Source organism: Ranitomeya variabilis, chromosome 7 (assembly GCF_051348905.1).
Source record: "Ranitomeya variabilis isolate aRanVar5 chromosome 7, aRanVar5.hap1, whole genome shotgun sequence".
NCBI lineage: Eukaryota > Metazoa > Chordata > Amphibia > Anura > Dendrobatidae > Ranitomeya > Ranitomeya variabilis.
In genome coordinates, this window is record NC_135238.1 from 44,462,108 (window position 1) to 44,478,811 (window position 16,704).

Sequence of the window (16,704 nt, forward strand, 5' to 3'; positions counted from 1 at the left end):
GGGCTTCCCTTTTCTAGCTATCTGTTGGGCCAAACAACCTCTATGTGACAGGGTAGAGTTAGCTGGGTTCACTATGGCTCCTACCTGGTGGGTAATTATGTCCCCATACCCTACTGAGAAAAGAACCTGGGATTCCTGAGGTGTGATGTAGTAGCGTGAATGACAGGGGAACCAAACTTCAGATTCCTGGAAAGTCTGGCCTTGTAAGTGTGAAGGTTTCACGGGAAGAGGAGATGTAGGGGCCTTTCCGGGCTGGGGGGTCTGCCATTTACACCGATTAAAACAAACTCTTAATCTGAAAATTGACATAACGAAGCTAGGGAGGGACCATATTATCCAACAGGGAGCCCCCCTGTTGATCTTCAATTTGCTATATATAAGCAGGTAAATCTTTTACCAATCTTTCAATTACTTACAAGTTTTTCTCTAAGACTAAGCACAGGTCTATTTCACTTCCAATTTCATACAGTACTTATTGCTTTAAACATAAATCTCTCAGCGTGTACTAAACCAAGGACAGAGAAAACTTAGAATGCAATACATGGCCCTCCTTCCCTCTAGCCCACAGCACCGAGGGGAGAAATTTCAAGCAGGTCGCGCAGGGATTCACTCACCCCCTCCCATCTAGTAACACGGAGATAAGAAAAATCACTGCATTCCACAGCGCACAAGGGAGAATACAAAAGCCCAGCTCTTTGCCCCCCTTTCTCTAAGTTCGTAGCACAGATGAGGAAAGAGGAGAAATCTCACAGCGGTCCGCTCCCTCCTCCCCTCTCCTACACAGCACTGATACAAGGCTCCGTATCTTCTACACAGTCACAAATTGCAGCAGTTTTCAGACTTAATTTCTACAAAACTTTCCTATGATCCTCCGTGGTCTGGGCGGAGCCCCAAGGACGGCCCGTACACGCACACGCGGCAGGTCTCCACCCAGGTTGGATTCTGCACAACACAAACGGGACACACCTACGCTTCTGGAGAACTCGTCCCGTCGCCATCACAGGGCGGTGGCTGGGACTGCATTTTCATCACCAGTGGCACGGCGGCCATTTTACAATCTGTGGGATCACAGTTCAAAGGCATTTTATAACCAAACACGGGTTCTACATTCTCTGATCCTCCCTCTCCATCAACCACTTTTTATCCTTTGTTCTTTAAGCCTCGCGCAACTCGCAGATAAGCTTCTTGACTGCCTCTTGCCCTCCCGTGACTCTACTATTGTCTTGACTTCAACAGCATCCTCATCTAACTTGTGGGGCACTGACTTCTGCTTTAAGATACGCAACATGACTCACAGAATACTATGGTTTTCTGCAGTAAACCACTAGCAGCGATATCAACACTGTGTTCTATATATATATATAGTACGGAGCCTCACGTTCGACGTACTAGGAAAAGAGCCTCACGCTTAATGTTTCCTGTCTGTCCCTAACCTGAACAACAGTGATTACAGACTATCCTGCCACGATATTCTAAACAGTCGGGAGGCGGTCTCCTAGTGAGAGCCCTCCACAAAAAATATAGGTGGTCCCCTCACGGAACGCCTTAGTTACCTGTCAGCACAGGTGGTCCCCTCTCGGAACGTCTTAGTTACCTGTTGTGTATCCGCTTTTTGGGCTCCCCTGGTGGTTGCTGGTGGTACTGGTGACTTGTTTGCACTTTGCTGCTTCTTTTCACCTGCTTCCATCAGCGTTTGGGAGTTTCCTATTTAGCCTTGCTCTCCAGTCATTTCCTTGCCGGTCATCATTGTAACCAGAGCCTTCGGTTGCATGTTCCTGCTACTAGTCTGCTGATCAGCTAAGTGGACTTTGTCCTTTTGTTTTGTACCTTTTGTCCAGTTTGCAGTTTTTGTAATTCTCTGTAGCTGGAAGCTCTTGCGGGCTGAAATTGCCACTCCTGTGTCATGAGTTGACACAGGAGTCTTAAAGTAATTTCAGGATGGTTTTTGAAAGGGTTTTCAGTTGACCGTGAAGTCCTCTTTTGTATCCTTCTGCTATGTAGTAAGTGGACCTCTCTTTGCTAAATCTACTTTCATACTGTGTATGTCTTTTCCTCTTAATTCACCGTTATTACATGTGGGGGGCTGCTATCATCTTTTGGGGTATTTCCCTAGAGGTAAGCCAGGTCTGTTTCTTCCTCTACCAGGCGTAGTTAGTCCTCCGGCTGGCGCGTGGCATATAGGAAGCCGTAGGTATGCTCCCTGGCTACTGTTAGTTGTGTGGTAGATTTAGCTCACGGTCAACTCGAGTTTCCATCACCCGAGAGCTCGTTCGTTATTTATATGTTTCTTACGTTCCCTTGCCATTGGGAACCATGACAGTTACCTATCTGGACAGGTGGTCCCCTCTCGGAACGCCTTAGTTACCTGTCAGCACAATATCACAGAGGCTGCGTCTCCTATCCCTTTCTCTAAGCTGCCCCACAATCTACAACTAGCTCAATTTATCACTCCACTTCACTACTAGACAATAGTCACGGGTAGGGTGGTTGAACGGAGTACAATGACCGGTGGAGGAGGTGTGGTGTACATGAGGACGCGCCGGATGCGACGTCTCTCAGTTGCTGGTTCAGAGCGTGGCACAGGATCGCATTCGATCTCACCACTCGACCGGTCACTCCCCAGACCCAAGGAGACCACAGACAAACCAATAACGGCTGAAACACTAGCAAGTGTGACACATACAGTGTATATGATCGCCACTTACCGTGTTCAGAGGGTGATCAGTCCTCGACGTCAGCCACTACGGGTATCATCCACAGACATCCAGGCATGGGTCCAGAGGGTCTCGGATCGCTGGCCACGCCCCACGTTGGTCGCGCCAAATTGTCAGGGTCGTAACGACAATATACCGTCATTCACCAGTCATTCCAAATTAAACTATAAGCATGTGGTACCGGGTAAGAATGAGTCAGACAGGTAGCTGGTTCAGTCTCAGTGCATGCTCATGTGACTATATGTGTCAGCCACAGTCATACCAACTGACCTTTATTTTCCAAATACACGGTACTAAAAAGGAATGCAATAGGCGGGGTGTTGTGAATTCGGTGTTTGTGGGCTCCCCCGGTGGTCTGTTGTGGTAGTGCCTCTTATGTGCCTTCCTCCATCTCTGATTACTTGTCGCCACCCTTTAGGGGAGTTTCCTATTTAAGGCTGCTTGGCTGTTAGTCATATGCCGGCCAACAATGTATCAGTAGCATTCTGTTGCATTCTCCTGCCTCAAGTTCCAGTTCAGCTAAGTTGAATTTCGTTTCTCGTTTATGCTATTTTTGTCCAGCTATCTGCAATGTGACTCTTCAGTGCTGGAAGCTCTTGTGGACGGAAATCACCACTCCAGTGGCATGAGTTGTCACTGGAGTTTAAAGTGATTTCTGGATGGTGTTTTTTGAGTAGTGTTTTTTTTAAGTTGACCGTGAAGTAACTCTTTCCTGTCCTTCTGCTATCTAGTAAGCGGACCTCACTGTGCTAAATCTGCTGTTCATCCTACGTATGTCATTTCCTCTGAACTCACCGTCAATATCTGTGGGGGGCTACTATCACCTTTTGGGGTTCATCACTGGAGGTAAGGCAGGCCTGTGTATTCCTCTTATAGGGGTAGTTAGATCTCCGGCTGGCGCGTGGTGTCTAGGGCATCGTAGGTACATCCCCTGGCTACTTCCAGTGTTGTGTCAGGTTCAGGTCACGGTCAACTTTAGTTTCCATCACCCGAGAGCTAGTCCGTTTGTTATTTTTTCCCCCTGCCATTGGGGTATCATAACAGATTGGCCGGCCGGTAAAAAATCTATGTGTAAAATATGCACTAAAGCAGGAAGGAGGAGAAAAGGTTTTTTTTTTTTCTGTGTTTGAAAGTGCACCCTGGTTGCTCATTGTATTCCTTGCTTAAACTGCAGTCTTCAGCCTTTTTTTTTTCTCCTCTCCTCTTAACCTCTGAATGGCTTGGGTTACACCCATTTGAATCATGGATCCACAGAGTTTAGTTGCAGGTTTGAATAGCCTTGCGACAAAGGTACAGAACTTACAAGATTTTGTTATACGTGCTCCAATATCTGAACCGAAGATTCCTCTGCCTGAATACTTTACCGGAGACAGATCCCGGTTTTTGAGTTTCAGAGAAAATTGTAAATTGTTTTTGTCTCTGAGATCTCACTCTGCTGGTGATCATATACAACAAGTTAAAATTGTTATTTCTCTACTGCGCGGTGACCCACAAAGTTGGGCTTTTGCATTATCGCCAGGGGATCCTGCGTTGTTAAATGTAGATGCGTTTTTCCAGGCTTTGGGGTTGCTTTATGAAGAACCTAATTTGGAGAGTTTGGCTGAGAAAGCCTTGATGGCTCTTTCCCAAGGGCAAGATGAAGCTGAGATATACTGCCAGAAATTCCGTAAATGGTCGGTGCTTACTAGATGGAATGAGTGCGCTTTGGCAGCTAATTTCAGAGAGGGTCTCTCTGATGCCGTGAAGGATGTCATGGTGGGGTTCCCTGTGCCTACAGGTCTGAATGATGCCATGAAATTGGCTATCCAGATTGATCGGCGTTTACGGGAGCGCAAATCTGTGCACCATATGGCGGTGTCTTCTGAGGAAAAATCGGTGCACCATATGGCGGTGTCTTCTGAGGAAAAATCGGTGCACCATATGGCGGTATCTTCTGAGCAAAAACCTGTGCACCATATGGCGGTGTCTTCTGAGAAAAAACCTGTGCACCATTTGGCGGTGACCGCTGAAAAGGCACTAGAGCATATGCAATGCGATCGTGTTTTGTCTAGAGGCGAACGTCAGAATTACAGGCGCAAAAATGGGTTGTGCTTCTACTGTGGAGATCCAGCTCATGTTATATCAGCATGCTCTAAACGTATAAATAAGGTTGATAAAAAGGTTGATAAATCTTTTTCTACAGGTACCTTGCAGTCAAAATTTCTTTTGTCCGTGACATTGATTTGTACCTTATCATCTGTTACTGTGAATGCTTATGTGGATTCTGGCGCCGCTCTGAGTCTCATGGATTGGTCCTTTGCCAAGCGTTGTGGGTTTGATTTGGAGCCGTTGGAAGTTTCTATTCCCCTGAAGGGTATTGATTCTACACCTTTGGCTAGCAATAAACCACAATATTGGACACAAGTGACTATGCGTCTTACCCCAGACCATCAGGAGATTATTCGTTTCCTTGTGTTATACAACCTACATGATGTCTTAGTGCTTGGATTACCATGGTTACAGATTCATAATCCCGTCTTGGACTGGAAATCTATGTCTGTGTTGAGCTGGGGATGTCGGGGTATTCATGGGGATACACCTTTGGTTCCCATTTCTTCATCTACTCCCTCTGAGATCCCAGCATTTCTGTCAGATTTTCATGATGTCTTTCAAGAGCCTAAAATTGATTCTCTCCCTCCTCACAGAGAGTGTGACTGCGCTATTGAATTGATCCCCGGTAGTAAATTTCCTAAGGGTCGCTTGTTTAATTTGTCTGTACCTGAACATACTGCTATGCGGGAGTATATTAGAGAATCTTTGGAAAAGGGTCATATTCGCCCCTCGTTGTCTCCACTAGGGGCAGGATTTTTCTTTGTAGGTAAAAAGGATGGTTCATTGAGACCTTGTATCGACTATCGACTTTTGAATAAGATTACAGTTAAATACCAGTACCCGTTACCTTTACTGACTGATCTGTTTGCTCGCATAAAGGGGGCTAAGTGGTTCACTAAGATCGATCTACGTGGTGCGTATAATTTGGTGCGGATTAAGCAGGGGGATGAGTGGAAGACCGCATTTAATACGCCTGAAGGCCATTTCGAGTATTTGGTAATGCCTTTCGGTCTCGCGAATGCTCCTTCCGTTTTTCAGTCCTTTATGCACGATATTTTCCGTGAATATCTGGATAAGTTTATGATTGTGTATTTGGATGATATTCTTGTTTTTTCGAAGGACTGGGAATCTCATGTTCAACAAGTCAGGAGAGTTTTTCAGGTTTTGCGAGCTAATTCTCTTTTTGTAAAGGGCTCAAAGTGTAGTTTTGGAGTTCAGAGAATTTCCTTTCTGGGATATATTTTTTCCCCTTCATCTATGGAGATGGACCCTGTCAAGGTTCAGGCTATTTGTGATTGGATACAACCTACTTCTTTGAAGAGTCTGCAGAAGTTCTTGGGTTTTGCTAATTTCTATCGCCGATTTATAGCGGGTTTTTCTGCCATTGCTAAACCTTTGACTGACTTGACCAAAAAGGGTGCTGATGTTGCTAATTGGTCCTCTGCGGCTGTGGAGGCCTTTCAGGAGCTTAAGCGCCGCTTTTCTTCCGCTCCTGTGTTGCGCCAGCCTGATGTGTTGCTTCCGTTCCAGGTTGAAGTAGATGCTTCGGAGATCGGAGCAGGTGCAGTTTTGTCGCAGAAAGATCCTGACTGCTCAGTGATGAGACCATGTGCGTTTTTCTCCCGAAAGTTTTCGCCCGCTGAGCGAAATTATGATGTGGGAAATCGGGAACTTCTGGCCATGAAGTGGGCGTTTGAGGAGTGGCGTCATTGGCTTGAGGGTGCTAGACACCAGGTGGTGGTCCTCACTGACCACAAGAATCTAATTTATCTTGAGTCGGCCAGGCGTCTGAATCCTAGACAGGCGCGCTGGTCGTTGTTTTTCTCCCGATTTAACTTTGTGGTATCATATCTGCCTGGGTCTAAGAATGTGAAGGCGGATGCCCTCTCTAGGAGTTTTGAGCCTGACTCGCCGGGTGATTCCGAAACTACCGGCATCCTGAAGGATGGGGTGATATTGTCAGCTGTCTCCCCAGACCTGCGGCGTTCTTTGCAGGAGTTTCAGGTGGATAGGCCTGATCGCTGTCCGCCTGGTAGACTGTTTGTCCCTGATGATTGGACCAGTAGAGTTATCTCGGAGGTTCATTCTTCCGCGTTGACAGGTCATCCTGGAATTTTTGGCACCAGGGATTTGGTGTCTAGGTCCTTCTGGTGGCCTTCTTTGTCTCGAGATGTGCGCATGTTTGTGCAGTCTTGTGATGTTTGTGCTCGGGCCAAGCCCTGCTGTTCTAGGGCTAGTGGGTTGTTGTTGCCCTTGCCTATTCCTAAGAGGCCTTGGACGCACATCTCTATGGACTTTATTTCTGACCTTCCGGTTTCTCGTAGGATGTCTGTCATCTGGGTGATTTGTGACCGTTTTTCCAAAATGGTTCATTTGGTACCTTTGCCCAAATTGCCCTCCTCCTCTGAGTTGGTTCCTCTATTTTTTCAGAATGTGGTGCGTTTGCATGGTATTCCTGAGAATATAGTGTCTGACAGGGGTACTCAGTTTGTGTCTAGATTTTGGCGGACGTTCTGTGCCAGGATGGGCATCGACTTGTCTTTTTCGTCTGCATTCCATCCTCAGACTAATGGCCAGACTGAGCGTACTAATCAGACCTTGGAGACTTACTTGAGGTGTTTTGTGTCCGCTGATCAGGATGATTGGCTTGACTTTTTGCCATTGGCAGAGTTTGCCCTTAACAATCGGGCCAGTTCTGCCACTTTGGTTTCTCCATTTTTTTGTAATTCAGGGTTTCACCCTCGGTTTTCGTCCGGTCAATTGGAGTCTTCGGATTGTCCTGGAGTGGATGCTGTGGTTGATAGGATGCATCGGATTTGGGGACAGGTTGTGGACAATCTGAAGTTGTCCCAGGAGAAGACTCAACAGTTCACTAATCGTCATCGGCGTATTGGTCCTCGTCTCTGTGTTGGGGACCTGGTGTGGCTGTCTTCTCGATTTATTCCTATGAAGGTCTCGTCTCCTAAGTTTAAGCCTCGGTTTATCGGCCCTTATAGGATTCTGGAGGTTCTTAATCCTGTGTCCTTTCGTTTGGACCTCCCAGCATCTTTTACTATCCATAATGTTTTCCATCGGTCATTATTGCGGAGGTATGAGGTACCGGTTGTTCCTTCTGCTGATCCACCTGCTCCTGTGTTGGTTGAGGGTGAATTGGAGTATGTGGTGGAAAAGATCTTGGACTCCCGTGTTTCCAGACGGAAACTTCAGTATCTGGTTAAGTGGAAAGGTTATGGCCAGGAGGATAATTCTTGGGTGACAGCATCCGATGTTCATGCTCCCGATTTGGTTCGTGCATTTCATAGTGCTCATCCAGATCGCCCTGGTGGTTCTGGTGAGGGTTCGGTGCCCCCTCCTTAAGGAGGGGGTACTGTTGTGAATTCGGTGTTTGTGGGCTCCCCCGGTGGTCTGTTGTGGTAGTGCCTCTTATGTGCCTTCCTCCATCTCTGATTACTTGTTGCCACCCTTTAGGGGAGTTTCCTATTTAAGGCTGCTTGGCTGTTAGTCATATGCCGGCCAACAATGTATCAGTAGCATTCTGTTGCATTCTCCTGCCTCAAGTTCCAGTTCAGCTAAGTTGAATTTCGTTTCTTGTTTATGCTATTTTTGTCCAGCTATCTGCAATGTGACTCTTCAGTGCTGGAAGCTCTTGTGGACGGAAATCACCACTCCAGTGGCATGAGTTGTCACTGGAGTTTAAAGTGATTTCTGGATGGTGTTTTTTGAGTAGTGTTTTTTTAAGTTGACCGTGAAGTAACTCTTTCCTGTCCTTCTGCTATCTAGTAAGCGGACCTCACTGTGCTAAATCTGCTGTTCATCCTACGTATGTCATTTCCTCTGAACTCACCGTCAATATCTGTGGGGGGCTACTATCACCTTTTGGGGTTCATCACTGGAGGTAAGGCAGGCCTGTGTATTCCTCTTATAGGGGTAGTTAGATCTCCGGCTGGCGCGTGGTGTCTAGGGCATCGTAGGTACATCCCCTGGCTACTTCCAGTGTTGTGTCAGGTTCAGGTCACGGTCAACTTTAGTTTCCATCACCCGAGAGCTAGTCCGTTTGTTATTTTTTCCCCCTGCCATTGGGGTATCATAACAGCGGGGTTTAAGCAGTATACGTCTAGTGCTCAGTCCTTCTGATTCGTCGGACGTCTCCTGGTGGATTCCTCCTCTTGTTTCGATTTCAGAAGAAATGAAACTTTAACCTTTCAGATTCTAAACTGAAGTGAAGAATGAACACTGGCAGCCATCTTTAATACAGTTACATTTGCATTAGCAAGGGAAAACTTATTGTTTCACAGTATAAAATATATAAAAGTACAAAAGGTATATAAGAAAATATATTTTCACCTTGACAAGGGCACCTGCTGACCTCCCATTCCCACCCCTCCTCCCCCTGTCTCCACAGAAGGCTCAGAAATATTTTCCGGTAAACGCCCAAAATCATCTTCTCTTTGATTCGGCTCAAATATCCCCACTACATCTTGCAAGGAGCTGTGCTGTCCTGGCTGGGTGCACAGTTGCAACAGGAGCTGAAAATGAAGCGATAGAGCGAGTTTTTTAATTTTTTTTTTTTTTTTTTAAAGAATTTTGCTTATGGGTGATCTCCTTTTATTATTTGCTGGTAACTTGGACAAAGCTCTGATAACTGAGACGTTCATCATCCTGCTGTTTATTTTGCATCGCCCTCAGCAATACAATGAACAAGTGGAGGACATGAGCCAGCCGCTAATCGTGAACATCCCCCGGAGGCCCAAGCCGGGAGCCGAAAACGGAGCCATCGTACTGGTGCCAGAGTTATGTAACCTAACAGGTGAGCGCAGTCCCCGGCGGGTTACTAGCAGAGCTCGCTGACTACGCCACAGTTATCTCTGTGATTGTAAATGGTGGCTAAATAGCTATAGGGCTGGATTTGTGTCCAACATTCTTGGTCCAAGTGCTGACTGTTCTGTCTGCACTGGCCGTGGGCTTCCGGTCTTGGCCTCAGCTGAACGTAGACACATATAAGGTCTGGACATCGCAGGGTGTGCACCGACCAATAGTGTCATAGGTGTGAGAACAGCCTAAAGTAAAGCTCAAGAAGGTGATGGGAACGGTCGCAAATGCAATATTAATGCCTTCCCACAAATAGACGTCCTGGGAAGGGTCTTCACATGAGGAGGCAATGAGGAGCTGTGCTAGATTATATAGCCAGCATCTGTCTCTGACAGTCGTGGCCGTCCTGTTTGAGTTCCTGTTGTTGCTGTTAACCATTTAAATGCTGCTGTCAATCTCCGATAGCAGCATTAAACGGTGCGCATGCTCGTCCTCGATCCCTTTAGGTTCCTGCCGTGGAATTTTCACAATATGCTGCAGTACTGTGGTGTAGCACAAATGATTGGATGTTGAAGTCCCCGAATAAACTTCAAAATAATGTAGAAAATTAAAGGAAATAATAGAAATATATAAAGAATAAAAAATATTTTACCGTTTAAAAAAAAAAAAAAATTGATCTGCCCTGTCTGCTGTATGGCTGGTGTCTTGCAGATCGCTAGGGATCCCCTTCTGAAATGCGCCGGTCCCAGTAATGCCCCCCATGGCTCCTCACCAGGAGGCAGCTGCTCGTATTCTCATCTCTTACCGTTTCATCTTTATAACACAGGTCTGACCGACAGAATGAGAAACGACTTCAACGTCATGAAAGACCTGGCCGTTCACACTCGCTTACCACCAGACCAGAGGGAGCGACAAGTTGGGAAGTTCCTGAATTACATACACAAGTAAGTAGCCACGGTGGCTGGTAAGGGCCGTCTGCCTCTGACATGGGCCTTCTTTTGGGCAAGGTGAGTTTGGTTAGAAGCCATGTCTTGAGTTTGCTGTGATTTCAAAACTGGTTCCCCATCGAGGCTGTGAGTGCCTCAGTCATACCGAACAGTACGGAGGCTCCTGATAGCGGCCTCAGCTGTCAGTATGATTGGCGCATGACCGAACAGCTCACATAAGCTGGAATTTCTGAGATGTTGACCCTTCAGCCTGATTACAGCAGTAGATCGGAGACATTCCTCTATTGCTTTGCTCGCTACTTGACTACAAACACGAGGGATACCTTGCGTGATGAGATAAAAATAAGACCGCATAACAAGAGATGTCTGACCTCAGTTTGATGCTTACGTAACCCAATACACGTTTCGCCGTTGCTTCTTCCGGGGAACCACACCTCCAGAAGAAGCAGCGGCGAAACACATTCTGAGATGGTAAAGCCGTATACTGAGGTAAGGCAGCTCTTGTGGTCCCTATAGCTGCTGGATAGTCTCATCTGGATCCAATAGACGTAATGGCCACTTCTCCATTCCTGACAGTGGGGTCCTGTTCTAAAGATAGACACAGTGCCAATAGAGCACCAGCAAGACATTTATTGGGCTCCTTCCTTTCACCACCCAGTAGTGATGAATCCGGGGATTGTATATTTTTCTCCTGTCTTTAGGGACGAGAGCGTTCAGAAAGAGCTACGTGACTGGGGGCTGAATTTCGATACCGAACTCCTACAGTTCGAAGGGAGAATCGCACCTCCGGAAAAAATCCTGCAAAAAGACAGATCTGTGAGTATTTAGGTTGAGAGTGAACGCACCACAACACCTTCACATTCCCCCTAAACTATTTATTTATTTACCATATATTTTTTTTATTTTATTTTCATTTTCATAGGAGGGCTTGTATTTTGCAGGATGAGATGTAGTTTTGAAGGATAAAAATTAAATTACACTGAACGTGAATACAAGGAAAAAGGGTATAATTTCTACAGTGTCCGCAGTGTTATACAATGGCCTGGAAACAATTCTGCAGGTCCGTTCTTGTAAGGAAAATATAACACTAAGTGGTTTGGGGTTTGTTTGTTTTTTTAGACTTTTTCACCTTTTCTATTTTGTCTTTTATATTGATCCGAGTGATGACTTGATTTTTTTTTTTGCCCAATTAGCTGTGATATAAAATGCACGTTACATTTCAGGAGGCCTTTGTTTGAAATATTCAGTAGTTTTTTTGGGGGGTTTGGATAATATTCCAGGGCCCAATAGTGCTTTGTGGGGTCTTCTTGAGCTGCAGCCTGGATTCTTTCCTTCTTTTGACTCATTTTGCTCCTCTTTCAGAGGCTGTTTGGGAGTCCGACACAGACTGCCCCTGGCCATGCCTTCCCCACCAGCTTTCTTGTCTCAAAGCCAGGTTGACTCTTGGTTGCCCACTACTTTGCACAGACCTGGCATGTAACTCAGGCTGCTGAGAATCCGGGTGACAACATCCCGGAGATCCTGCACTGAGATGTAATTTGTGATTTCGGATTATTTGCAGGCAGAATATAATCCACAGTTTGCTGACTGGTCGCGAGAGTTGAGGGGTGCCGTCCTGATCAGCCCCCGAGATCTGAATAATTGGCTGCTCTTTTACACCCGGAGAAATTACGATGCGGCGAACGCTCTTCTGCAGAACTTGTTCAAGATCACACAGCAAATGCGCATCAAGATGAACCGGGCGGTTCTGTGAGGCTCGGGGGGGCTCTGCCGGGGGGGGGCTCAGCCGAGGGGCTCGCACAGTGCGGGTCTTACACCATACGTTTTGTTTGTCTTTTCTAAAGGGTTGAAGTCGAGGACACGGTGGGAGGATATTTACAGGCCTTCCAGCAGAACATTACAGACCACACCGAGATGGTGGGTAGCTATTGGACTGGGTGGAAACGTGACCAGCAAGAATGTCTGAAATGTCGCCATGATCTGTCTCTGCTCTCCAGGTGGTCTGTATCCTGTCCAGCATTAATAAGATGAAGTACGACGCCATCAAGAAGCACCTGTGCGTGGACTTCCCCATCCCCAGCCAGTGCGTCGTTGCCAGGACCTTGAGCAAACCCCAGACTGTCCTCTCCGTCTGCACCAAAATCGCCTGTTGTGAATTTGGATTCTGGGCTCCCCCGGTGGCTACTGGTGGAATTGAACTTGTGTCATCATCTGCTCTGTTCACCTGTTCCCATCATGATGTGGGAGTCGCTATATAACCATGCTTCTCTGTTAGTCTGATGCCGGTCAACAATGTTATCAGAAGCCTTCTGTGCATGTTCTTGCTCCTAGACAACTCCTAGATAAGTTGGACTTTCGTCCATGTTTGTTTTTGTATTTTTGGTTCCAGTTCACAGCTGTAGTTTCGTTACTGTGTCTGGAAAGCTCTTGTGATACAGAAATTGCCACTCTGGTGTTATGAGTTAATGCCAGAGTCTTAAAGGAATTTCTGGATGGTATTTTGATAGGGTTTTTCAGCTGACCATGAAAGTGTCCCTTCTGTCCTTCAACTATCTAGTAAGCGGACCTCAAATTTGCTAAACCTATTTTCATGCTACGTTTGTTGTTTCATCTTGATTCACCGCCAATATATGTGGGGGTCTTCTGTCTGCCTGTCGGGGAATTTCTCTAGAGGTGAGCAAGGACTGTATTTTCCTCTGCTTAGACTATTTAGTTCTCCGGCTGGCGCTGGGCATCTAGCGATCAACGTAGGCATGCTACCTGGCCACTTCTAGTTGTGTGATAGGTTTAGTTCATGGTCAGTTTAGTTCCCATCATCCAAGAGCTAGTTCTGATATATGCTGGGCTATGTCTCTTGCCATTGAGACCATGACAGTTTGACCGGCCCACTAAAGGGTTAAATCCTTGGCTGAGAAAGGAGAGAAAAGAGAAGCTGCTGAAATTTTTTTTTTTTTTTTTTTTCCTCTAGCTCTGAGTGTGCTCATAATTGAACCACCTGCCAGTCTGTCTATACTACAGCTTTCCTTTCTTTCTCTCCTTCTAAACCTTGAATGGCTCTGTGTTCATTTGTGTAAAATGGATCTTCAGGGTGTAGCTGCAGGTTTGAGTAATCTCGCCACGAAGGTACAAAATTTGCAAGATTTTGTTATTCATGCACCTATGTCTGAGCCGAGAGTTCCTTTGCCGGAATTTTTCTCGGGAAATAGATCTGGTTTTCAGAATTTTAGAAATAATTGCAAATTGTTTTTGTCCCTGAAGTCTCGCTCTGCCGGAGACCCTGCTCAGCAGGTCAGGATTGTTATTTCCTTGCTCCGGGGCGACCCTCAAGATTGGGCTTTTTCATTGAAGCCAGGGGATCCTGCGTTGCTCAATGTGGATGCGTTTTTTCTGGCCTTGGGGTTGCTTTATGAGGAACCTCATTTGGAGCTTCAGGCAGAAAAAACTTTGATGTCCCTGTTTCAGGGGCAAGATGAAGCAGAAATATACTGCCAAAGATTCCGTAAATGGTCTGTGCTTACTCAGTGGAATGAGTGCGCCCTGGCGGCGACTTTCAGAGAGGGCCTCTCTGATGCCATTAAGGATGTTATGGTGGGGTTCCCTGTGCCTGCGGGTCTGAATGAGTCCATGACAATGGCTATTCAGATCGATAGGCGTCTACGGGAGCGCAAACCTGTGCACCATTTGGCGGTGTCCACTGAGAAGACGTCAGAAAGTATGCAGTGTGATAGAATTCTGTCCAGAAGCGAGCGGCAGAATTTTAGACGGAAAAATGGGTTGTGTTTCTATTGTGGTGATTCTACTCATGTTATATCAGCATGCTCTAAGCGCACTAAGAAGCTTGACAAGTCTGTTTCCATTGGCACTTTACAGTCTAAGTTCATTCTATCTGTGACCCTGATTTGCTCTTTGTCATCCATGACAGCGGACGCCTATGTCGACTCTGGCGCCGCTTTGAGTCTTATGGATTGGTCCTTTGCCAAACGCTGTGGGTATGATTTAGAGCCTTTGGAAACTCCTATTCCTCTGAAGGGGATTGACTCCACCCCATTGGCTAGTAATAAACCACAATACTGGACACAAGTAACTATGCGGATTAATCCGGATCATCAGGAGATTATTCGCTTTCTGGTGCTGTATAATCTACATGATGTTTTGGTGCTGGGATTGCCATGGCTGCAATCTCATAACCCAGTCCTCGACTGGAGAGCTATGTCTGTAAAAAGCTGGGGATGTAAGGGGACTCATGGGGACGCACCTTTGGTTTCCATTTCATCATCTATTCCCTCTGAAATTCCTGAGTTCTTGTCTGACTATCCTGACGTCTTTGAAGAACCCAAGCTGGGTTCATTACCTCCGCACCGCGAGTGCGATTGTGCTATAGATTTAATCCCGGGTAGTAAATACCCTAAGGGTCGGTTATTTAATCTGTCTGTGCCTGAACATGCTGCTATGCGAGAATATATAAAGGAGTCCTTGGAAAAGGGACATATTCGTCCGTCGTCATCTCCCTTGGGAGCCGGGTTTTTCTTTGTGTCTAAAAAAGATGGTTCTTTGAGGCCATGTATTGATTATCGGCTTTTGAATAAAATCACGGTCAAATATCAATACCCGTTGCCGCTGCTGACTGATTTGTTTGCTCGCATAAAGGGGGCCAAGTGGTTCTCTAAGATTGATCTCCGTGGGGCGTATAATTTGGTGCGAATTAAGCAGGGGGATGAGTGGAAAACCGCATTTAATACGCCCGAGGGCCACTTTGAGTATTTGGTGATGCCTTTTGGTCTTTCTAATGCCCCTTCAGTCTTCCAATCCTTTATGCATGACATTTTCCGCAATTATTTGGATAAATTTATGATTGTGTATCTGGATGATATTCTGATTTTTTCGGATGACTGGGACTCTCATGTCCAGCAGGTCAGGAGGGTTTTTCAGGTTTTGCGGTCTAATTCTTTGTGTGTGAAGGGTTCTAAGTGCCTTTTTGGGGTTCAAAAGATTTCCTTCTTGGGATATATTTTTTCCCCCTCTTCCATTGAGATGGATCCTGTCAAGGTTCAGGCTATTTGTGATTGGACGCAGCCCTCTTCTCTTAAGAGTCTTCAGAAATTTTTGGGCTTTGCTAACTTTTATCGCCGATTTATTGCTGGTTTTTCGGATGTTGTTAAGCCATTGACCGATTTGACTAAGAAGGGTGCTGATGTTGCTGATTGGTCCCCTGATGCTGTGGAGGCCTTTCAGGAGCTTAAGCGCCGTTTTTCTTCTGCCCCTGTGTTGCGTCAGCCTGATGTTGCTCTGCCTTTTCAGGTTGAGGTTGACGCTTCTGAGATCGGAGCTGGGGCAGTGTTGTCGCAGAAAAGTTCCGACTGCTCCGTGATGAGGCCTTGTGCTTTTTTCTCCCGTAAATTTTCGCCCGCTGAGCGGAATTATGATGTTGGTAATCGGGAGCTTTTGGCCATGAAGTGGGCTTTTGAAGAGTGGCGCCACTGGCTTGAGGGGGCTAGACATCAAGTGGTGGTATTGACTGACCACAAAAATCTAATTTATCTTGAATCCGCCAGGCGCCTGAATCCTAGACAGGCGCGCTGGTCGTTGTTTTTCTCTCGGTTTGATTTTGTGGTGTCATACCTACCGGGCTCTAAGAATGTTAAAGCGGATGCCCTTTCTAGGAGTTTTGAGCCTGACTCGCCTGGTGACTCTGAGCCCACAGGTATCCTTAAAGATGGAGTGATTTTGTCAGCCGTTTCTCCAGACCTGCGGCGGGCCTTGCAGGAGTTTCAGGCGGATAGACCGGATCGTTGCCCACCTGGTAGACTGTTTGTTCCTGATGATTGGACCAGCAGAGTCATCTCTGAGGTTCATTCTTCTGCGTTGGCAGGTCATCCTGGAATCTTTGGTACCAGGGATTTGGTGGCAAGGTCCTTCTGGTGGCCTTCCCTGTCACGAGATGTGCGAGGCTTTGTGCAGTCTTGTGACGTTTGTGCTCGGGCCAAGCCTTGTTGTTCTCGGGCTAGTGGTTTGTTATTGCCCTTGCCTATTCCTAAGAGGCCTTGGACGCACATCTCGATGGATTTTATCTCGGATCTGCCTGTTTCTCAGAAGATGTCTGTCATCTGGGTAGTGTGTGACCGTTTCTCTAAGATGGTCCATTT

The 16,704-nt window shown here is 46.5% G+C and overlaps 1 protein-coding gene across 1 annotated transcript in view; it reads left to right on the forward strand.

Moving 5' to 3' along the window:
• The window catches only part of LOC143786209 (piwi-like protein 1), a 103,163-nt gene that overhangs the window by 53,678 nt on the left and 32,781 nt on the right, over positions 1-16,704 (forward strand). Inside the window, exons 5-10 of the mRNA XM_077275498.1 lie at positions 9,492-9,612; positions 10,441-10,558; positions 11,263-11,377; positions 12,123-12,310; positions 12,406-12,478; positions 12,559-12,705. Of these exons, the coding sequence (XP_077131613.1) occupies positions 9,492-9,612; positions 10,441-10,558; positions 11,263-11,377; positions 12,123-12,310; positions 12,406-12,478; positions 12,559-12,705 (762 nt within the window). The remainder of the gene's footprint in view (positions 1-9,491; positions 9,613-10,440; positions 10,559-11,262; positions 11,378-12,122; positions 12,311-12,405; positions 12,479-12,558; positions 12,706-16,704) is intronic.